At 36.7% G+C, this 24,962-nt stretch overlaps 1 protein-coding gene across 1 annotated transcript in view; it reads right to left on the minus strand.

Annotated features, from left to right (window-relative positions):
- Positions 1-20: 20 nt before the first annotated feature.
- The window catches only part of LOC114688418 (CWF19-like protein 2), a 31,336-nt gene continuing 6,394 nt past the window's right edge, over positions 21-24,962 (minus strand). The window contains 8 exon segments of the mRNA XM_037208228.1: positions 21-180; positions 8,084-8,769; positions 8,858-8,894; positions 15,862-15,977; positions 18,114-18,233; positions 18,906-19,016; positions 23,556-23,585; positions 23,587-23,679. Of these exon segments, the coding sequence (XP_037064123.1) occupies positions 21-180; positions 8,084-8,769; positions 8,858-8,894; positions 15,862-15,977; positions 18,114-18,233; positions 18,906-19,016; positions 23,556-23,585; positions 23,587-23,679 (1,353 nt within the window).

The raw sequence follows: 24,962 nt of genomic DNA on the forward strand, positions 1-24,962 counted from the left end.
CATCTAAATGGCTGAAGCTTCTAAAAATATCTGTGAAGGTTAAACATTTCATTCTTTTCCAAGTATAAAACACACAGGGGTCTTACCATATTCCCCATCATCTCTGCCTTGATAATCTTGGCACCCAATTTGTTCTTTTCATCAATATTCAAGATACAGGTGGACTCTGCCTCTGAACAACTGGTGAAACAGGACAGGAGAAGAGCATGTCATAAATAAAAATAATGCATTATCTTAACTGACCTCAGAAAAGCACTCAGCACCAATAGCAGATCACAATTCTAACACATAAGAATTAAATTCAGCATTCTAGGGTGAATTATATTTCAAGATTCTGTTACAATGATAGGGATGGCCTATTACAGTTACAATAATAACTGAAGAGAGTACTGTTAACTTTAAGATAAATAATATACAAATTAACATCTTCATTTTTTAAATACCTAGCCAATGTACTGGTGCACACCTGTAATCCCAACACTCAGTGGACCACAGTTGGAAGCTGTCATAAATTAAAAGCCAGCTTGAGCATGATGAATTTTAGGCCAGTCTGGGCTACATTGAGACCTTGTCTCAGAAACAAAATATATTCATTTCAAAAAGGAAATAAACAAAAGTACTAATAATAACGTCAGACCCAATTTTCTATATCTTAAGAAATTTTGTATTCAATATGATGAATTATTGATCATCTTAGAACTACAATCTTGGGATGATATTTAGCCACATTCATGTGTGCTTTTGTAAAGTTGGTCCATATTAAGTAGAAACAAAATAATTTAAAATTGAGATCATGTGCCAAAGTCAGAGAAACCTCACATAAGAGAAAATTTCAGCCAGTGTCAGATAAGCCTAGCTTAACTACCTTAAGAGTTTTAGGAGTCAAGACTACAGAACAAGAGTCTGAAGGAGTCCTGAGCAAAGAATAGTTAACAGTTTCACAAATCCAAAGTAGTCCTAGTTCATGGTACAGACTGACAAGAGAAAGCTATACTATGAGAGAATTCTCTCAGGGCTGCCCTGGAATATTCAGCGAAGAAATACCTGTAGTCAGAGAAACAACTCTCCCACATGGTTAAAGAAATGTTATGAGGAATACTGGTAATAATGTCTGGTTCCATTAGCAAAGTTGCATAAGTGAAAAAACACTAAGTAGAATGCTTAGGAAATAATATGTTATATACACTAAAATGCTACTCGGAATCAAGATTTAAAAAAAAAGTTAAAATTAAGAGTCAAAAGTAGCAAATGTTTCCCATTAATTACATTCAAAACAAAATGCAAGAATACTTAAATACATGACCATTTGAATGAAAATGTTCTTATGAAAACTGATGAATTCATATGTTAATACATGCCAATAAAAAATTAGGAGAAATGTAGCATTCAACAAGTAAATATCATTATATCTAGTATTCAATATTATCAGATATGTAAGTAGAAAAGTATAACTCATATTAGAAAAAATTCTATCAATAAAAGACCATCCAGAACTGACAGAGATATAAGAAATAAATAAGCATATTCAGTTATTAGGATAAATGTATCCCATCTGTTCAAAAGAAATAATAAAGCTAATGAAAAGTTACTTTAGCCAGGCTTGGTGGTGCACACCTAAAGTCAGAAGGATAAGGTAAGATGATAGAGTGTTCAAGGCCAGCCTGGCCTGTGTCTAAGACCTTATCCCTAAAGACACAACAACAAAAAAAGATGCAAATTGAACTTCTACTCAGGAAAACACAACTTAGAGATTAAAAACAACACATTGAATAAGATTTTTTAAAAAATCAGATTACTAAAGGATCAGTGCACTAAACAAAATGAAACAAAAAAAATTAAAAAGAACATCAGAAGGCTGCTGGGTAACCTCAAGTTCTCTATCATATGGGGAGTCTTTCAAAGAAGGGAAGGGAAATAAACAATAAAGCGTCAAATTCCCCAACTTTATTGAAAATGAAGAAGTAGCTCAAGGAAGTTGAAGTGTGCAGATAAATGGGACAACAGAAAAAAAAAAAAAAAGAAAGAAAAATAGAAGATTTTTTAATGTAATCCAGCATCCACCCACCAAAGCATATGAAATTTAAAAATGACTTGAAAAAGATCTGAAGATTTTTAGTATTAATATCATACACTTGATCTCATAACATAATCATACTCAAAATACAGGTTTATTGAAAGTATATAAAATTACTTTCAAGATACAAACACACACACACACACAAACATGTATCAAGTACTTATGGGACAAAATATATTTCATGTACAGACACGGATTTCCCAAGGTATTTTATGATACATATACAGGTGTAAATACTTCAAAGTAAAATAAATAAAAATCCAAAACACTAAAAAAGGCTCCAAACATTTGAGATAAGGGATACTCAGCCTATATACCATTAACATTATCTAAATACTTGTATTAAAAATCAGATGTTACCTATGGATTTTTTAATTAACAAAAAAGTTCTGTAAATATAAAGATATAAATGTGTTATACGTAAAAGGAGGAAAGATACACTGTGTCAACAATAGTCAAAGGAAAGTTGAAATATCTATGTTAATATGAGACCAATTACTATACAACACAAAGATACTATACTAATCCTGAACACACCAGGAAACTTGCAGAAGCTATATTTCACAAGATACACATATTCCAAAATTTATAAGTTATGTACAGCAGTTTATCACACGTCAATTACACCTCACAATGCTTTTAAATATTCCCCAAGGGTAGCAACCAAGAAAAGGTAAGGCAAAGCGTATCTTCAGAACCATCAGAATCCAAGCAGAAAGGATCTATCTAGTGAACATGGGCAGATCCAGATTTATGAAAATGTCACAGTGAAACCTATCTTTTTTGTACAATGGATACATGCTAATAAAAAAGCCCGTACCTTTCATATACTAGTTTCCTGGATTCCAAGGTTTTATCATACTTCATTGAAATTAAGCTATTATTTTGTTTACATAGCTTCTGAACAAAGAATAACAAAACACAAACAGCCTCTGAGAAAGAGAATGAGAGACAGAGAGACAGAGACAGAGCGAGCATAAGCTAATGACCATGAATGGAATTTAAAAAAATATATATCAAATTTCTCTGTCATAAAAAAGACAATTTATCAGACACCATTTGAGTTTTGTTTTTAAAGACATTACGTTATATTTTACTATAGAAACCAATTGTTTTATACTAGGTGAACACAAAGAGTAAAATTCTAGAGCTTAAATTAAGTATAAATATTAGAAGTAAAGCAATCAATCATTAGGAAGGAATTTTTCCTTCCCTGTACGTTCTTTTGAGTCTCTATTTTAAAAGGCAATTAAAACAAACAGTGGGGAACGGTATGCAATATGATTAGGAGAATATCATAACTGTTTACTTATTTGTGGGTTGGTACTGTTATGTATACATGTAATCTCATGATTGTGTCTCAATCTTGGGCACAACTTTCCCTATACATTTGGGGTTATTGGATAACTGTCCCCAGCTGTGTTTATTTTTCATTAACATAAATCTGGCCAGGGTCAGACAAAAGTATTTCCGCTAAGATACCCTTTTTTATCCAAGGACAAATGCAGATAAACATTATCTCATCTCACCCATAGATAGAGAAAATAACCACTAGCAATTAAATCCTCCACCCTGGGTTATTTATATAAGATCCTAAATTAAGAGATTTACTGCTCACATTCCTGGGAAGATATTTTAGTTACTTGGTAGTTACTGAGTTAAGACAGTCATTTCCCAATGACCAAAGAAGACTTCTGACAAGGCCAGGAAGGTGATAGGAGCCAAGCTTCGCTTCAATTCCTCCTCAGCCAGGTGCTATTCCTAGATTTTCTCCTCAGATCTTACTCCTGGGGTGGGGGGTTGGGGGGGGAGAGGGGTTGTGTGTGTGCCGCTAAAGACAATTTTGCTTTTCTAGTTACTTATTGACCACTAACATTCTACCTAGCCACTTCTAGATGAGTTTGATCACATAACTTACTTTTTAGCATTCCCTAATTGATCTTAGCCTTTAGTTAACCCTACCAGAAAACTCCCCTTTAGTCATTCCCCCTTTCTGCGTTGTAATGGGAAGCTGACAATTATTGCTTTATGTGTGGCTCCATATCACCTCTTACTGGAAGCCTGAAAACTTCAAGCCTAGCATTGCTTTGCCAAAGAATTACTGCTTGTGTATATATACTGGTTCCCCCACAACACTTGGGGGGAATTGATTTAGAAGAACAAAGATGAGGACAGAGATGGTAAGAACTAGAGAGAATGATGAGACAGAAGAAAAGGCGACAGAGAGGAGCTCGGTGTGAGAACAGAAAAGAAACTGTGTAGATAGAATTGAATTTAGAAGAATAAAGTGAATGAACTAAAGAACTCAGTGTGCTTAAATTTACTTGATATCCCTCAGATTAGAATCCTCAGCTGGTTGTTAGACTCTTCCACGGACCCTGGGAGAAAACAATAAAAGCTGGACCTACTTTGTTTTCAGTACCCTTCCTTAAGGAAAGAGATAACTACACCTCAAATGTCAATGTAGAATAGACTCATGCTCATTTCAATAAATAAAAGGAACAACTGAAAACAACCAATCAATCCTGACTTTCTACTATAAGCAATTCATGCACTAGCAGTCACATCTTTATAATGTAACTTGCTTCTTCCTTTCTTGAAAAGAATGAAAGTCCTAAGTGTTTTGAGAAAAGGGATTTCCCAGTAATACTGACATGGGTCCAAATCTACACTGCCAATAGCCAGACTAGAAAAAAGGAGGGCAGAGAGAGGTGGCTCAGTAGTTAATGTCACTGAGCTCTTTGTTCCTTGCACAATAACTAAATTCAGTTCCCAGAACCCACATGGTGGCTCACAAAGGCTCGTAACTCCAGATCCAGGGCATCTGACACCCTCTTCTGACTTCTACAGGCACCTGTACATAGATGGTGCACATACATAAACTCTTCAGGAACACAGACACATACATACAATAAAAAGTATAGATCTTAATTAAAAAGAAAGTGATTAATATCAAGGCTCACACTGCAGAATAAAATGCAGAAATGTATAAAATTACAGCAATTGCAGGAATGCAATATTCCAAGCAAAGTACCTACCTAGTGCTTCATAATTACACATGCCTTTGTCACTGACAGCTAATTACTAAATCCCAGAATTTTCCAACCAGTAATACATTCCTTGTACTTAAAGTCTAATGATAAAATCTCTTCAAAAAAGGTTAAGAGAAACATCTAGAGCAATGCATAGACAAGTTTACAAATCCTTCTAAGGAACCAAAGAAATAACTTCAAGTTGCAAATTATATATATTATGAATCCCAAACTCTCAATCAAATGCTACCTTTCTTCTACACCCACTTCTCTAGGACAAGACTTCTTGTCTCTCAGCACAGCATCCTGACAGCACATTTACCTTTAATTTATTCATTTTCCGATCTAACCTTCATACTTACAGAATGTTTTGAAGTGTAAAATCAGTCCTTAAAGAACCCTTGCAATATTTCCTTCTTACTATTTATAAAATGCAGTCCAACTGAAATATGAGTTTTGAAGCTACTTGCAAGGTACAGTGATTTCAAGACCTCTTCCCATAGCCCTTTCACTTAAGTATATTCACCTAATTACTAAAAGGCTACTATATGCTAAGTACTCTTAAGGTTCAGAGACACAAAGACTAGAAAGATAGAGCTACTGCAGCATTCTCTGGAAGATGCTTTATGTAAACACTAAGTTATATCATGCTATCTCCTAACTTGAGTTTTCTCCTCAGCAGCGGTTGCCTTTTCTCACTAACTAACAGGCTTACTTTCACAAGGACTTTACACCTTCCTGGACCCTAAGGCCCTAATATTGTGTGTACCGATTGCAACTGTAAGTATTTATACCTATTCTTGTAAGTGTTATGGTACCACATTGGTATAGGTACATACTTAACTGCCTTTCGTATGCAAATTCTCAAAGACATACTATGATGAAATTATTTTCATACCACTTTATCTAGTAAGTAAAACCATCCAGTGAATGTAAGATGAATGGCAGAATGCATAAAAGTTACCTAACAAGCATCAAGAGACACCTCTCATGCAAACATAGCATTCCTTATTGTTAATCTGTTCCATACACCACAATTCCAGACATTATTTCCCAAATTTGAGTCAGTGAAATAAATAGTCTGTTCCTAATCTTTTAGTATCCAAGGTTCATTTATGTGTGATAAAATGTGCCTATGGCCTAATCAATTTTTGGAGTAAATATGTTTCAGTTTCACCAAAATTGAAGGGCAAAAACCAGTTAGAACCAGTAACAGAATCCTAACAAATTGAGAGGATGCATCAATATTGTCATGTGCATAACTACTAAATTATTGTACCATTATTAATATTATTGAAGCTACCAAACTCTTTGTTCACCCTTATACAGGCTGAGAGAGAAACCATGTTCTAGGGAATCACATATTAAAAAGCACTGAACTGGGCTGCCCCATTTGCTGGCCGGCAGGGAGAACTCTGCGGGCAGGCTCCCCCACCAAAACACCCCAAAGGACCCTGCAATCTACAAGACCCACGCCCTACTCCAAACTCGCCCACCCCACCTGCAACCCCAGTATCTTCCTGAGACACAGAATCCAACCAGCTCTCATTGGAACAAGAGCTCTCGTTGAACCAAGAATGGCTCCCTGAGACACAGAACCAGACAGCCTAGATTGGACCAAAAGCAGCCCCGAGACACAGAATCCACCAGCTCTAATTAGACCAAGAGCTAAGATTGGACCCAGATTGGCACCCTGAGACACAGACACAGCAAGTATAAATTGGACCAAGAGCAGCTCACTCAGACACAGGTACCTCTTGGAAAAAGAGATGAGTAGATGGCAGTGCAAAAATACAACAAAATAAAGAGCAATATGTCATCACCAGAATCTAGTGGTTCTACCACAGCAAGACCTCAACATCACAACATAGAAGAAACAGAAGAAAGAGACCTTAAAAATAACTTTATGAAGGTGACAGACCTTTAAAGAGGAAATAAAAATTCCCTTAAGGAAATTGAAGAAAAGACAAACAAAAAATTGGAACAAATAAACAAATCCCTTAAAGAAAGGCAAACAAACAAACAAACAAAACACAAAAAAGCAACTAAACATGTGAAGGAAAAAGTTCAAGACCTGAAAATTGAAATAGAAACACCGAGGGAATGCTGGAAATAGAAAACCTAAGTAAATGAACAGGAACTACAGATGCAAGCATAATCAACAGCATAAAAGATGGAAGAGAGAATCTCTGGCATAGAGGTTACAATAGTGGAAATAGATTCATCAGTCCAAAAAAAAAAAAAAACACCAAAGCCAAAAAAGTCATAACACAAAACATTCAGGAAATCTGGAACAACCAGAAAGAATAGTAACAACATATGGAAGCTTTGCACACATGGCTCATCTACATTCACAGGAAACAAGACCAATACATTGTGCACAAATGCTAAGCCAATATTAATGATATCAATAATTAATGCCATCATCCATTGGCAATTGGGGACTAGAAATGACAATGCACCTGGAATAAAGCCTGGGTAGTTTGACTTCTAATCCCTGCCATGGTTATTCAGTCAATATTAATTTCCCTTCAGAGGCACATGGACACAATGTGGAGGTCAGACCTTTAGTGTTGGTGCCACCTTCCAGGTTGTTTGAAACAGGGTCTCTCGTTTTTGTTACTGTATATATTGACTTTTTCTAGTCCCTTTCATGGTTATCCAGTCATTATAACAAAATGTCTGCTTCAGTTTCCAAAGACTATCTGGCTTCTAGGGGTTTCTGCTGTTTCCACCTCCCATCTTTCTGCTGGAGCACTGGATACACAACATTGCTACTCCAGCAATTTGAACAATCTCCCCAGATCTTTAATCTAATTAAATGATCGCTTAAGTGGAAATTAGTCCTTACATTTTGGACACATTTTTTTCCTACTTCCAAGAGGGCCACCCCTACGACAAAATCAAGTTTTCTGATCCTACTCAAGAACTTAACTGAAAAAATACATATAATACATAAAAATACATAAAATACCCAGCAAATGTTGACTTTGTATCCTGCAGATGTCCTCTTCTTGGTAGGTCACCCCTCAAGTTCTCAGCCTGCAACTGTTCTCTCCTATCTCCTGGAGAGTGCTGATCAGCACTCCAGCTCCAGGTTTCCAGTGGCTTTTGATCTGAATGTTTTTGGTTTCCTTCTCTCCCACCAGACAGGATCCAGGAAGTCAAATTTTCTTCACTGTTCTCTGTGAGTTTTTGAAAATCACAATGTAAAGAAGCTGGAGCCACTAATGTAGATGAAGTAGATGGTTCAAAATTTCTCCTCTTGCTGTGAAATGATAGTTCATCCTTATCAGAGGGTTTTAAGAATTTAGGTCTCAAATTTCCAGAAGATTCTTGCCTTTGTTCTAGGGCAGACTCTCTTCTACATTTTTCTAAAGACCCAGATCTCTTCCCTAAGTCAAGACCACTAAACTTATAGTCGCTCCTGCTGCTGCTGCTACTGTTTGCAACCTCTTTTGCAAAGTGTCTGTCCTCTGAGTGCTTCTTACATTTCACTAAGTCTGAAGTGCCACTTGCTTGACTACACTGTGCTCTATCTGAATATGCAGGCTTCCTCCATGGTTCCCGTCCACAGTCTTCTCTTTTGCATGCAATTTTTTCAGCTTCTTTTAATTTTGACTGAAATATTTCCATTGACTGTAAGAGAGAATAATATATCTACAATTAAGAAAGTTTCAGTGTCTTGTCTCCCACATGATACTGTGTCATGATGCACTGTTAAATAGTACAGTAAAAATACTCCCACCAAAGTATGCAGAACCACAAAAATCACAACAGTAATACTTTAAAAAAACATAAGAAGATTAAAAAAAATTGAATCAAATTAAAAATTTCAAAAAGGGATGCACTAAGAACAAATGTTCCATACAACAGAGTTTCACACAGACACCATAGACACAACTTTTAAAAAGTTATAATTAATTCATACTGTTAAGATTCAAGAGGTTACTATGCTGCTAAAACTACATATCCTTGTGAAAAAAAGTGCTTAAAAATAAGACTAATAAATGAAGGAAAAATGTTCAGGTACATTGAATGAAATAAATTTTTAAAAATCAAATAGACCAATGAATTTTATAAAGTTTGAGAAACAATAGTAAAGAGATGCATGTTTTAAGACCAAAAAAAAAAAAAATACACATGGACATTTGATTCTAGAGAACCTCATAACTACATTTTAGTACTTCCAGATAAAAGGATGATGAGAGAAAAACATAAAAAATAAATAGAGGATTCAACACAACTGATTTTCTTGAACAGAAGGTCCTTTGGGATGGAGACAGAAAGAGAAAGACTTACAGATTAAGGTATCTAATTCCACTCAAAATAAAAATCTTTGCAAAAAATGGACATATTACCTGAAAACAAAAGACATCAAAATGCCTTAAAAATATATGATGAAGCATAGTCACATTGCCAAAATGCTACAAAATATGAAGCTTTAGAGTCGACCAGAATGTCAGCAGTGCTTATCTCTAAAGGTGTACTACAGAGACTCCCCTGTATTATTTAAATTTTCTTCCAATGAGAAAAAAATTCTACGTTTATATTGAACATACACACATTTTAAGTTTTACAAACTTGGGTTTTACATTCATTATGTTAATCTTAAAAAGATGTAGGATGGGCTGGCAAGATGGCTCAGTAACTAAAGACACTTGCTACCAAGTCTGATGACTTGAGTTCAATACCTGGGATTCACATGTAGAAGACAACAACATGATGGAAGGAGAGAATTGACTCCCTTAAGCTGTGCCCTAGACTTCCACATGGGCCCTGTGGCATGAGTACTTCCTGAGTATGGGCACATAAATAAATTTACAAATGGAAAAACTTTTTTTTTTTTTTTTTTTTTTGGTTTTTCGAGACAGGGTTTCTCTGTATAGTTTTGGTGCCTTTCTTGGAACTTATTCTAAAACCTGGGCTGGCCTCGAACTCACAGAGATCTGCCTGCCTCTGCCTCCCGAGTGCTGGGATTAAAGGTGTGCACCACCGCCGCCTGGCTATAAAAAACATTTTTAAGCAATATTCTTACATAAGAAGAAGCAGGAAATTACTTAAAAGAATGAAGATAAATCTAATATTAATTTAACTCAAAATGTTGCATTATTCAAAACAAAGACATTTAGTTTTTCAAATAACTATGAAACAATACTTACCCATATTTTTCCACTACAATATCCTCAAAATTTCTGTTTTCTTTTTGAGCTTGTTCCTTCATTCTTTGATAAGACTTTCTTAGCCAGCTTAATCCTCCATCTTCTACTCTGAAGCTAAATTCCAATAATAAGCATCAGTTGTATTTCTTAGGTGGTTATTACACAATTAATATTTACTGTTTCTATCACTTTTAAAGTATAAATTTAAGTGCTTTCCTTGATTAATTAAAAGTTATAACCACAATTAATATTCACCATGTATTTAAATACTCACCTATGCAAACTACAAAGGCTTGTTATGATAAAATAGGAAAGCGAAACAAAACTACTTATAAATTTAAAAACAAGCATAAAATTATACAATTCAATAAAGTTATAGAAAAATCAAAGAAGTTAAGAATTATTTATTTAATGTGGGGTCTTATTATGCAGCCTAGATGGCCTAGAACTCACTATGTAGACCAGACTGGCCTTGAACTCACAGAGACATGCTTCCCTCTATCTCCTAAATCCTGGGATTAAAAGCATGTGTCATCATGCTCAGCCTAAGCATTATTCTATGGAATTTTCTCTGACCTTCCAGTTGGATTTATTTTAAAATATATAGGGGATGGGCACTTCCAGAAATAAGAAATAAATATGCACAGAAGAGAAAGCAACACAAATAATAAATAAGAAAGTTATAGAAGATAATGTCATTAAGCTAAACTTTAGTTATGATTAGCAACTATGAGTATATGAATGCCTTCAATGACCTGTGTGTGTGTGTGTGTGTGTGTGTGTGTGATGTCTTATTTTCAATCTGCACAAAGAAATTTAATTGATTACTTAAATTAAAACTCCGTTCCTGATTTTCCTTGCTCCAATGAAGACTGCTTTTAGATCCCTCCAGCTCTAGAGCCAAGAAACACACACAGGCTCTTGGAGACATACACAAGAATCTTCATAACAGAACAGCCTACCAATAGCTCAAGTGTGGAAAAGTCCATCACCAAAGAGGGACATGGAGATCCTGATCCATTCTTAAATACAACAAAGAGAATAAATGAACTACAGTTATTCACAACAATATGGAAGAACTTCAAATGTGGACAAAAGAATAAAAAAGATGAAGTGTAGAACTCATTTTTGGTACTAGAAAATAGGATAATGATTAAACCTTCCAGTGACAGAGTTACTAGCAGGGAACAAAAACATTCTTGAGTTGTTAAAACTGTTGTTTCTCCAACTGTGTGCTGCCTTTCCACAACACTCTATTGTGTTGATATTTTATTTGTGCTGAAATGTGGTGATATTTTATTTGTGCTTTAATAAATAAAGCTTGCCTGGAGATCAGAGGAAAAAGGCCAGCCATTGTAAGTAAACAAAGAAGTCAGGCAGTGGTAGCACATGCCCTTAATCCTATCACTTAGCAGGCAGGATCTCTGTGTATTCAAGGCCACACTGAAAACAGAACCAGGTGTGGTGGCACACACCTTAATTCTAACACTAGTTAACCATGAAGTTCTGGAGGTCTGTACAGACAGATAGAAAGTAACAGAGCTGAGCAGGAAGAGGAAGTGAAGTAGCTGGGTGGAAAGAGCAAATCAGATGGCAGAACAGCAAGGCATATAGGTGTGGGTAAACAGGAAGTTGCGCATTTGTTGCTGAGGTAAGGTTGGCTAGTGGCTTTCCCTATTTCCCTGATCTAAGGCATTCACCCCACATTTGGCTCCCTGGTTTTTCTTGTTGTTGTTGTTGTTGTTTTGTTTTTTATTTATTTAATAAGAACATTTAAAATTCATCTACACTCTATGACAAACTTCACTCTGTTTCATCTGTAGTTTAGGTACTTTTCCTATGTATGTCAGACTTTGATAAGAGGCTTAAGAATGAACAAAGTAATGGCTCAGCGGTTAAGAGCATGTGCTGCTCTATCAGATGACCCAAGAATTCAGTTTCCACACTCACATCAGTTGGCTCACAACTGTCTATAACTCTAGCTCCAGAATGACATATCTGGCCTGCATGGGCACCTGCATTCCATTCACATAGCACTCCACCTCCACATGTATGCATAAATAAAAGTAATAAAAATATTTTTTTAAGTTCAGAGACAGAACCAAAAGCAAAAGAGATTTTATCTAAAAAATATATATTCAAATTAATCGTACTGTTTTACTCAAAACTCAACATTTCCTAAGCAATACTTTTAATACAATGTGGCCTTTCTTTAAAGATTTAAAACACTTTGTGATTAAAGCCTAGATCTCTCACGATGTCATTTTTCATTCAAAAGTTTATTTCACTTGTTCTTTTCTACTTATATAGTGTAAATTACAGGCTGTAAGCACCCAAGGATTAACCCAAATCTGCAGTCAGCATGGTGATAAGTAAAAAATCCCAGTAATTTATGTCTTTATTAATGTTCCAACTACATAATTAGATCACTGAGTCCACAGAATCATCTAGAAAACTAATCAAGTAACAACTGGGCATCATGAAAATCTCTCCTCAACTGTCACTAAGATATTAGCAGTCTAGAGAGAAATCCAGGAGAACAAAAATAAGACTGATTCCCATATGCTACTGTGTATTAAGGAAACCTAACAGGAATAAAAACCCAAAAATTCAGTCACAACTTGAATCCTAACTTTAGGAATATCTGTGCATCATCAACTGTGGTTGATAAAATAAACTTAACAGTCTTTTTAGTGTTATCACTAGGAATGATACTAATATACTACTGAGAAATCACCCAATTTAATATTTTAAAGGAAACAGATCCACTCACTTGCAACAGCATTCTCAGATTCAATCAACAAGTCTTTAATGAATATTTAGCACTCATGAAAACTGTTAAACACACTATAATTCACACCATGAAAATAGCAAGTTTTTTTTCAGCCTTCTGTGCTAAAAAAATGGTCTGTCAATAATTACAGTAAATTCAAGAGTGTGCCACATTTAGGTATTCCAAACCTATTTTTATCCAAGTAAGTCTAGAATTCAGTTTTAATTTCAAGGTTTTAATAAGTTATGCTGTAATAAACCACTACCAAAGAAACACTAGAAATCTCTTCCATTTCTCTCAGAAGACAAGTTAATACATAAAAAACAATAAATTGAGCATCAGAAAACCTAGACTTCAGTCTTGATGCTGTGAGACCCTCACTGTATTCTCTAAGACGAAGGAGGCTTAGACAAAGATATCTTAATATAGATAGACCCAGGCCAGTTTCAAGCTCCCGGAAATGACAGCACCAGCCCCAGGAACTTAAAAGTACAGCCATCTGGTAGCAACTAATTAACAAAAAGAGTGCCCCAAATGCCAGCCAAAAGCCAGGCCATTTGGTGGTGACTGATTAACCAGCACCGGAAATGGCACTTCTCAACTATGGAAACAGGCTCTAAAAGTTCTAACAGAGTAAACGGACAAACTAAAATAAGGTAACATGGAGGCCCAGGAAGATTTAGTCAATTAGAATTGTACCCATACTAACTCCCCCACAACCTGCAGGGACTCATGGTTTTTGCCTTTAAAAAGCCAGCCTCACAAAGAAAGAGCAACTCCTCCCTGCCTCGCTGCGCTGAGATGAGTAAGTGCTTGAGACAAAGAGTTCCCTGTTTCAATTAGAAATGAAAATAAACCTTGCTTTTGTATTCCGGGCATCCTTGGTCTTAAGTGGTCTCTCTGGGGGTGATTTGGGCATAACACTGTTAGTACTATATATTTTTAACATTAAAAAACAAATCATTTCTTTGAACTATTCCATCTTCATGTTAAATAATGCAGCTAATTAAAGCCACCTTTAACAATCCTTTCAACTTAAAGATTCTGACAGAAAAGTCCAAAAAGAGAAGAGGAGGAAGAATCAACAAGAGTTCAGTGAAAAAGCCCATAAACCAGTGTCTACCAAGCACATGAAGAAATCAGTCTTCTCAATAATCTTCAGCAATGAATGTTCCAATGTGAATCTGAGGCCTGGTCCCTTACTACTCACATGAGTACAGACAAATCACCCAATCACTGATTGTTCCCTACCTGTTAACTTTCTAGAAAGCTTTGTATGACTACTATTACTAATACTTAATCTGGTAGAGACATTTCTGTCAATGCTAAAAGCAGAATAAAAACGTGCGGCAGTGGAATAATCCTGAAGATTTGTCTCTTGAATTGGTTTAATAAAAAGACGATTGTATGGTGGCAAGGCAGGAAGTATATGTGGGACATTCAAACTAATAACACTGGAAAGGAGGGCTGAGTTAGAGGAGTTGCCACTCAGATGTAGAGGGAGCAGGAGATGAATGTGCCATGCTAATAAAGGTACCACCATGTATATGGCAGAGCATAAATAAGGAATATGGGTTAATTTAAAATGTAAGAGTGAGTTAGTAATAAGCCTGAGCTATTGGCTGAGCATTTAAATTAATATTAAGACTCTGAGTGGTTATTTGGGAGTGGGATGTCGGGACAGGAAAACTCTGCCTACAATGTACAGTCACTAATAACTAAGTAAAATTACTAAGTAAAAATTCTAAAGATGTTTTTGAGTGGATTTGGTGGCTTCATGCTCACAGACAATAAAGACTCTTAAGAAGGAGCCAAATAGAAATGATCTATAAATAAAAATCTGCTGTGGAACAATTCTTTTCTACAATATGAATATGTATTACACTAATTTGCTAATAAAAAGCTGATTGGCCAATAGCTGGGCAGGAAGAGACTGAGCTCAAGAGCCAGACTAGGATAATTCTAGGAAGAGGAAGGGAGAAGTCAGAGAGTCACCAGCAGATGCAGAGAGAGCAAGATGGGCACGCCGTACTAAGAAAAGGTACCAAGCCACATGGCAAAGCATATGGGTCAATTTAAGTTTAAGAGTTAGCTAGTAACAAGCCTGAGCTACTGGCTGAGCATTTATAATTAATATAAGCCTTTGTGTGTTTACTTGGGACCAGCATAAATAGAATATTACTGATAAATAACTAAGACAAAAGGATAATATTATTATCCACAATTTTATTTTATTCTGGCTAAATTGCAATTGGACTTATCACTGAATTGGCAATACAACATACTAAGCATTATGTGATGCTCCATCAACTGAAAAACACCTCCTAAGAACACCACAAATTTTATGAATGCTGACAAATGAAGAACTTCTAAAAGCAATAAAATTGCATCTTTAATGTTCATACATTATTTGAATAAATGTTACACTAAATATATTTTTATATTTTGCTATAGAATTAACAAACAAATGCAATATACAGTTTCCCATGATCATGCTTTGTCTTAAACTTTGCCCATTTAAGCTAAAAACTTGCAAATGATGGTCATTATGCACAATATATACTGAATCATCTTGCTCCAAAATACGTTAACAGTAAACTTTCTAAATAATAATAATGTAAATAAGAGTTCAAAAGACTGCAGGAATTTCGTAAATATTTTGTTATATATAAACTCAAATCATTCTCTTAAGAACACTAAACTTAAAGAATTTGTATGCTTTTATTAGTGCATATTAACTACAAAAATAGTGGGTTTCATTATGACATTGTCACACACATATATAACAAACTTTAATCATATTTACCCCTCGCCTACGAGTCCACAAAAAATATAAAAATACCTTTAGTAACTGCCGGTATACAATTTTCTGATGGTAGACCTGTCCCACCGTCCTTCCAATATGGATTCAATTCTCTTTCTTGTAGTTTGGACTAGAACAAGACATTTTGAAAGTTTAGAGTGTAAAAGTCAATCCACCATGGAAATGATTACTAACTAATTTGAGGCTAACAGTCGAATATACAAGCCTCAACAAACCATTTAAAATTCTTTAGACACGTTATTTAACTTGCAGGTAACAATGTCTAACTAATGTTCATGTGTCTTTATTGAGCACCTACCATTTCTCAAAACTTTGACATCTAACTCAGAGTCTTACACAAGACATTCCAAAGTTTAGGTAAGACATTCAAAAAAATCCTGTTTTCCAATGTTCCACAAGGGTAGCAGCTTGATTACAAACCAACACAATTACCATACTTACTGCAGCTTGAATGTTAAAAAGTCTTTTAGTAAAACACCTGGTGCCAGATACTGGGGTAAATGCTGAAAGATCAGAGAGATAAAGGAACAAGCCACTGCCACGTCTTACCTCTAGGACTCCTCAGCCTGAAAAGGCCAGTTCCTGTCTCATCACGCCTTATATACCTTTCTCCGCCCAGCCATCATTTCCTTGTTAGTGCTGGGATTAAAGGCATGTGAGCTTCCCAAGCAAAGGCATGAGATCTCAAGTGCTGGGATTAAAGGTATGTGACTCCCAAATACTGGGATTAAAGGTGTGTGCCACCACTGTCTGGCTCTGTTTCTCTTCCAGCTGAATCAATCTCATGTAATCCAGGGTGGCTTTGAACTCACAGAAATCCAGATGGATTAAAGGTGTGTGCCACCACTCCCTGGCATCTATGTTTAATCTAGTGGCTTGTTCTGTTCTCTGATATTCAGGCAAATTTTATTAAGTTATACAATATATCACTATAACTTACTTTTAAAATTAGACTGGGAGCAAAAAAACAAAAAACAACACTGACCACAGAACTCTCAAAATCAGTTGGCTATATTTTTCACTTGTTGATCTATATTACATTAAAGGTAAATTTTAAGACAATCTCTGAAAGCCACAAGCTTCAGCATTTCTATATGTTGTGGTCTCTAAGGATTCCCCATTATTTTCTTGACATCAAAGTGAAAACAATAACAACCACGCTTGCTTAATATTTCTTATGGCACTCTAAGCATCTTGAAAGCATTCTTATTATAACTAATTTGTGTACATAAAGAAGGCTCAGTTGATGGTTCAACTGTAATTCAAGGGTCGTGTAACAGACAATAATTGCTCAACCCCATTTACCTAGATTTACACATCTAGAATGTCTTTTAAAAGATATATTTTATGTGCCTGTGTCTCGGTGTAAATATGTGAACATGTATGCAGATGCCTGCCCAGGCCAGAAGTATTGGCTCTCCTGAAGTTGGGGTTACAGCCAGCCCTGAATCACCCACTGTGGGTTCTGGGAATTGAACCTGGGTCTTCTGGAAGAGCAGTCATGCTCTTAACCACTGACCCATCTTTCCAGCCAGAATCTAGTATATTTCTCTAAAAAACACATTTTTATTTTTATTTTATGTGTATGAGTGCTTTTAAAAAAATTGTTTCACAGTTCTTAGTTATCAAACATCATTAAAAAACATACTTCACAAATAAAATGCTATTACAAATAAGGCATTTACTTTATGGCTATAGCAGGAATCTTAAAAGTTCTTATTAACCAAATCAAACCCGAGGCTAGTTATTGGGGTGAAAGCTGGAAGATCAGAGAAGCAGAACAAACCACAGCAACCTCACCTTGCCAGTTCCTCAGCTGATCCTGTTTCCTCAGACTGGAAGCCTCTGAGTCCTCATCCAGAATGGGTCTCAGCTGAACTGTAGCTCAAAAGCCTAAAAGCTTAACCAGCCAAATGCTTAACCAGCTAAATGGTTCTAGTTTCTGGTCTCTATGCCTTATATATCTTTCTGCTTTCTGCCATCACTCCATGGGATTAAAGGCGTGTGTCACCATGCCTGGTTGTTTCCAATGTGGCCTTGAACTCACAGAGATCCAGAGGAATTTCTGCCTCTGGAATGCTGGGATTAAAGTGTGTGCTACCACTGCCTATCCTGTATGTTTAATATTGTGGCTGTCCTGTTCTCTGACCTCAGGTAAGTTTATTAGGGTGCACAATATTTTGGGGAACACAATACCACCACATACGGCAAATTAAAAAATTAAAGCATTGCAACTATTCCTTACCTGTTCTAGCGCTTGGGCTTTCTCCCGCTCTATTTTCCTTAGAGATTCCTTTTCAGCTTTGAGTGATGATAAGGACACAGTTTTGACAGACATAAAATCAACAGTCATCCACTCATCCCGCTGTTTAAAAGAATGAAACCATTTCAATCTGTACTTAAGACCTTCTCAGTATCAGAAACTGCAGGCACCAGCCAGAAGCAAACACTATGTGGTTAGCCACTCTCAACACGCTTCTCATTTTTGCTGCACCTTAGCCTCTCCCTTATGAAAGTGGGGTAAAGAACTCACCTTTCAAGTTTGTTTTAAGGAGTAAACAAATGCATATGAAAGGCAGCCAACATAGAGTCTGGCACACGTAATGAATTGTTAGCTCCTGTTCACCTTCTTCCTGTATCTGTGGCTAATTGGGTAAACTATATTCTTTCTTAGGTATGTATATGAATAGAACTCAAAACTATAAGCATTGTTAAGCAAACTATGACATAAGGGGAAGAGAAAAAAAAAAGATGCAACTGAACTAGACAGGAGATTCAGATTTCTAGTATTAGGTAAATCCAACAGAAGAGGAAAATGCCAACAACCACAGCTGAGAGAGCTCTGAAGGGCTGCAGCACAGATGAGCATCTACCTTCCACATCAGGACAAGGCCAGTATGAACACCAGCATTCAGCATTTCTGTGGAGAGGGTTCATGAACTACTGCTAAAGTATAATTCTCCTGAAGTTATTACCATCAGTTTAATACTCATCTGCTTTCAGAAGCCATTTCTCTCTAAATCAGGTGGGTACTCACCTGCATAATGTGGCTGTCACATGCTTTTTCTGGCCTTCTGTCTTTCACTTTCCAGGTCTTTTCTTTAACAGGTGTCTGGGAAGGGACGGCCTCAACCCACTCATCAGAGCTCTAGAAACATTTAGCATATACATGACATTTATAATTTGCATACTTATACATAAAATACTGGCATTAAGTGGAAATAATTCAGCTTCTTAGAAGAGATTATTTCATTGTTTTCCCCTTTTTAAAAATAATACTGGAAAATCTCAACAAATAACATGAAAATCCTACTTTGGTTTGAGCCCAAAAGACATAGCCAAATTCATTCTTCCTCTCATAAGTTATATCAAAAAATAAAATTAAAAGCTAGAAAGGAAAACACCATAGCAAGGCTCAATTTCTACCAATGTCCAAATGAACTCACAAGTTTGTCTCAATAGTATCGGGAAATAACACCCATGTAAAGGAGTTTGACAGATATACTTGACAGACATACTTGTGTCTTAAGTGCTAGAGAGATAGCTCAGCAATTAAGAACATTTGCTGCTCTTTCAGAGGACAGAAGTCTAGTAGTTCTTAGCACTCACACTGATGACTCACAACAGGCAGACATAGCTACCGATCCAGGACATCAAGACCATGTGTTTCAGATACACACACACACACACACACACAACACACACACACACACACACACACACACACAAATTGGTTTAGTTAGGATGTCTATCTGCTGTGACAAAACACCATGACCAAAGAGTAAATTGTGGGGAAAAGGGTTTATTTAGCTTACACTTCAGCATTGCTTTTTCATCACTGAAGGAAGTCAGGACAAGAACTCCAAAAATGGCAGGATCCTGGAAGCAGGAGCTGATGCAGAGGCCATAGAGGAGAGCTGCTTAGTGGCTTACTTCCACCGGTTTTGAAGGCATGAAGGGGTCATACAGAGCAGCTGAGGCTTGGCACTATGAGAGGCCAGGAAAAGCCACTGGTGAACATATAGGCTCAGTGAACATATAGCAGCTGAAGGCCCAGGACTGAAGTGGTGATGAAAAGAAGCAAGGCTTGACACTATGAAGAGAGCCTATTAGAGGTGGCTATTGGTGAAAGTTGCAGAGAGGAACTTCAGCATTTTGGAAATGACAGTACCAAAGGATAACCACAAAGAACAGGAGAAGCAATGGAGTGGAGCCAGTTGGAGAAATATAAGACAAGTTGTGTGTGCTGCAGAAGGCAGAGCCAGAAAAGTGACCCAAGCTCTTTGAAGGAGTCTAGAAGATCGTGAATGGATCCCAAAAAATGGATAATTGGAAATTTTGTTTTTGCTTTGATTGGGACTGTGCCCTGATTTTTTTCCTCTTAAAGTAAGAACATATTTTACTGGAGACACAGTTGAGAAACTTTGAATTTTGAAAGACCTTGGATTTTAAAATTTGGTTACTAAAATTTTAATGTGTTCAAGTTTATAAAGACAAGTGGGACTTTTAAAGTTATTTATGTTCTTAATGTGAGATCTTAAGAATGAATAAGAAAGGAAGGGTTATGGCTTAATAGTGATACGTTTGTCAAGTTGACAAAGAGTCAGTTGTACTGGGTAGTTTTTGTGTCAACTTGACACAAGTTAGAGTCATCATAGGAAGGAGCCTCAGTTGAGGAAATGCTCCTTGCATTTTCTCATTTAGTGATCCATGGGGGGGGGGGCATCCCTGGCCTGCTGCTAAGAACTACTAGACTTCTGACCTCTGAAAGAGCAGCAAATGCTCTTAACTGCTGAGCTACTCTCTAGCCCTTAAGTCACAAGTATATCTGTCACGAGATATATTAAAATATGTAAAACATATTTATACTCTGCCACATCAACTGCCAACTGTTTCCCAAAGCAAAGCAGATTCTATTCATTCACTCATTCATTCATTCATTCCTTAATTTGGATTGAAATGCCAGAGCTTATTCATATTTACATACTTTTTTAAAAGGTCATTACATATGTATTTCTATCCTAACTCAAGTTTATATTGTCAAATCAATTTAGTGCCTCAATCACAATTCTTTATGCCATGCATTAAAACTGGAATTTACAGCCTGAAACAAACAGTACTTTTTTCAGAAGATGGCCAATTTGCTACAATTAAGTAAAATAACAAAGAGGTTTGAGTTCCAGGAAGTTCTGTCATAGGAATTCTATAGTGGAGGTTTTCTCTGACTTACCATATGCTGACCAATGACTTTTCATTAGTTCGAGCCACTGGGAACTTTATCACCACAGTTCCAACCACAAAAGTCATCATCACCACCTGCAACTTCAGTTAACTAGACACTAAAGAAACTAGAGTTCACCTTACTGATCCTTAATTGGTTAGGTAGTAAGTTCTATGACCACAGAAACCACAATCACGCTTGCCTACTCTGTACCTACTTTAATAACCAGACCACTGTTATCTTCTTCACACCTTCCTAGAGTTTTCTACCAATTAACATTTCCTATACTTACAACAAATGATCTCTCCTCTTACTTTAGCAAAAGAGATCACTTTGCTTCCTACCTAGTCCCCCAAGCCCCTGGCAAAAATTATTTACCGTTGTGCTTGGTCTAATCTCCTGTCAACTCCCTGCTGCAGGCAGGTCCTCCTCCAAGGGTTTTGGTCTCATTCTAGCCACCTTGCTCTCTTTCTGGTTTGCTTCAAAGAAAGGGCTCTGATGGCTTAGATTTGTATGCTGAAGCATTTCAAATCCCCATCTTTTTTGAGGGGAGGTTTTTCTTGCCTTTTGTACACTTGTAGCAGCAATTCATCTTCCAACTACTCCATTTCTAAGACAATATTACTCAACGAGTAATTGCCCAATCAAACATTTCTCTAAACTCATAACTATCATACACATTTATCTAGTACCAACTCTTCAAACTTGATAAATGGCTTAGATATTTCCAAGCTCAACAAAATATTCCAGTCTTTATCTCCAAAACTTCAACTCTGTTGATGACTCATGTTCAAGATTTTCAAGATAGTCTCCAGTCCAACCCTCATTGTTTATTCTGCATTTCCTTCCTATATTCCTCCTCCTTTACTCTATTTTTAGGCATATGTTGTTTGAGGCTCCATCTTCTCACTACTATATTTTTTATTCTTTACATTTGGGACTATTATATTCATCCTCATGGGTTTTAATTACCTTTTTTCTTCTTTTTTGTCCAACCAAAGCTTCAGTGACTTAATTAGCATCTTGAGTGTTATGATGAACTCAAGGATAAATAAACCCCTCATCTTCCACAAAGCCTGTTTCTTCTGCTGAATTACTGAGTTACCCAACATCTCAAATTAGAAATCACAGGATCATCTTGCCCACTTATCCAAGCTGATTTTCAAACTCCAAAACACTAGTCAAATATACATCTAACAAACACCACATCACTGCCCTAGGAGCATATGTCCAACCTCCTAGCCCCAACTCCAGTTCTATCCACAACAGATTGGTTCAGAGGCCTGTGTCTACAGACCAAATTAATTTCAACTAAGTCAAATGGGCTGATGTAAAAATCAAGGAGAATTGAAAAAACATTGTTAGATTCCACCTGCGTGTTGAAAGTAGAATTCAGGAAAAAAAAAAAAAAAAAGAAAAGAAACACTGGACTTGGTAAGATTGTAAAGCATGCACAATTCAATTCTAATTCCATGAGCTAAAGCTGACTCCTAGACCTAAATGTTGTCACCTTCACAACTGAATAACCAAATAAAGCTCTAGAATCCCCATCTTTCCTGCCCCCTTCTTCTCCAATATCTAAGTCTCTATCCATCATACATTTGGAGTGCTAGAGGGAAACCTGATCATAGCACTTACCTTGCATGGTTCCTGTCACTAAGACTATGAAATCTCTCTCTTTTTTTGTTTTTTGTTTTTCGAGACAGGGTTTCTCTATGTAGTTTTGGTGCCTGCCTGGATCTTGCTCTGTAGACCTGGCTTGCCTTGAACTCACAAAGATCCATCTGGCTCAGCCTCCCAAGCGCTGGAATTAAAGGCATGCGCCACAAACACCCAGCATGTAATATCTCTTCCTTGCTGCTGACAGAACCCGATTTTTTCTGAAGAAGTAATTAACCCTAAACATTTCTATGCCATCACTATCTACACATACCCTTTCATCTTGAAAATAAGTATGAAAGGTTTGGTTTTTTTTTTCCTCTGAGTCCAAACAGACTAAACTGGCTACCAACATTCTCTTCTTTTTGGCCAAAAGATAAATAAACAAATTCTATTTTTGAAGACTTAGATGTTACCTTCTATGGAGAAAACAGAAACACAAAGAAAACTAGACTCCAGTGTTTTAAAACTCTTCTCCCTTATTTTGTTGCTCTGCCTTAAAAATTTCCAACCACTTTTGTACAAGTGCTTCATATCCTTTCCATGTGACTCTTCAGTGTTCCTAGTCACCTTTAGTTTCCTGCACATTTCATTATCATCACATTTCCAACAAAGATTAACAAATGGTATCCCATTTCTTTCTGAAAACCAATAATTTACATTGCCAGCATTTCCCAGCAAACTTCAAGTAGCTGTCTTGTAGACATTTTTCTATCATGCATTTTCTGCCATGCACCATCAGTTCCCATACATTATTCCCTCAAGTGCACTACTCTCCAGAGCTGCAGGGCTTAGATGCTCACTTACTGAGGAACTGTCAGTCGACTCACTCTGTTTTTTCACATTTCTGTTTCTTGCTCTTCTTTTTCTTTTCTTTCTTCACTTTTTTTGAATGCTTGTCTTTTTTCTTCTTTTTCTTCACAGAGTGTTCCTATAATTTTGAACAAGTATAAATAGAATTTAATCTTACCTAATTTAACAGGAAGGATTTTGAATGGAAAGAAAAAATCCATGCCAAAGAAACTTTACACAAAGATCATGACTATACACAACAAAATTCTCTAAAAACTTTAACATTCTTTCTGTAAGATAAGCACTACTGATCAATGTAATAGTTCAGACTTCTTACCAGAAAAGATATGAGAGGAAAGTTTTGGTTAAATTATTTGTATGTGACAGATATTAAATAATAATAATATATATAATATATATATACATCCACTAAGTTTTAGTGATAGGCAGTGTAGGAGCAGGACCACAGTTACTAATACATATTAAACATTTTTAAAATTTCTAAAAAACATATTTTTAATATTCTCATTAGAAAAAAAATGAGTGGATGAAAGGTACATAACCTCAACTAAATCTTTCTATGTGTACATAAATCAAAAATATCATAGTGTCCTCTGTAAATATAAATAATTAACATTTGTCAATTAAAACAAAACAAACACCACCACCAACAACAACAAAAAAAAACCTTGCATCAATTGTGGGGGCACATGCTAGAAAGCAAACTGCTAAAACTTTGTAAAAGAGAAAAGAAGGTTGATAAAAATTAACTAACTACAACAGGCAGAGGCAGGTAGGCCCGGCGGTGGAGGCCAGCAGAGACAGACAGACCTGGCTGGCGTGGCCCACAGAGGAAGACAGGCACGGCAGCGGCAACAAGCAGAGGCAGGTAGGCCCGCAGCAGCGGCCACAGAGGTAGACTGGCCCGGCAGAGGCAGGCAGGCCCGGTGCGGAGGCAGGAAGGCACAGCAGACAGTAGCCAAAACACAGTCGCAATAAAGACCAGAAACAGAGCTATTACCCGCTGAAGAGCTAGTTGAAAACAAAGCTCTTAATCAAAAGCTTGGAACAGGACGCCTCTAACCCCAACACTCGGGGAAGAAGCTATCTCCGTGGATGAACCAGAACGAATCTGAACACTCCATCTGAGGCCAACCAGGCCAGCTGCTGATCCTGCGAAACCCAACAACTTGGAGGTGTTGGTGAGACTACCCCGCTCAGCTGAAATCCATCCGGAGAGGATTCAGATCCTACAGTTTGAAGTCTGAAGAAACAAGATCAGCTGAGGAGTTGACGAATGAACAAAACGTGACCTGGGAACACAGAAGAAGGCAGCTGCCCAGCCACCAACCAGATCACCAGAATCATAAGTATATAATTCACCGATCGAAATCAGCTGCCCCTGAAGAAATAGCCCAATAG

Source organism: Peromyscus leucopus, chromosome 7 (assembly GCF_004664715.2).
Source record: "Peromyscus leucopus breed LL Stock chromosome 7, UCI_PerLeu_2.1, whole genome shotgun sequence".
In the NCBI taxonomy this organism is placed as follows: Eukaryota; Metazoa; Chordata; class Mammalia; order Rodentia; family Cricetidae; genus Peromyscus; species Peromyscus leucopus.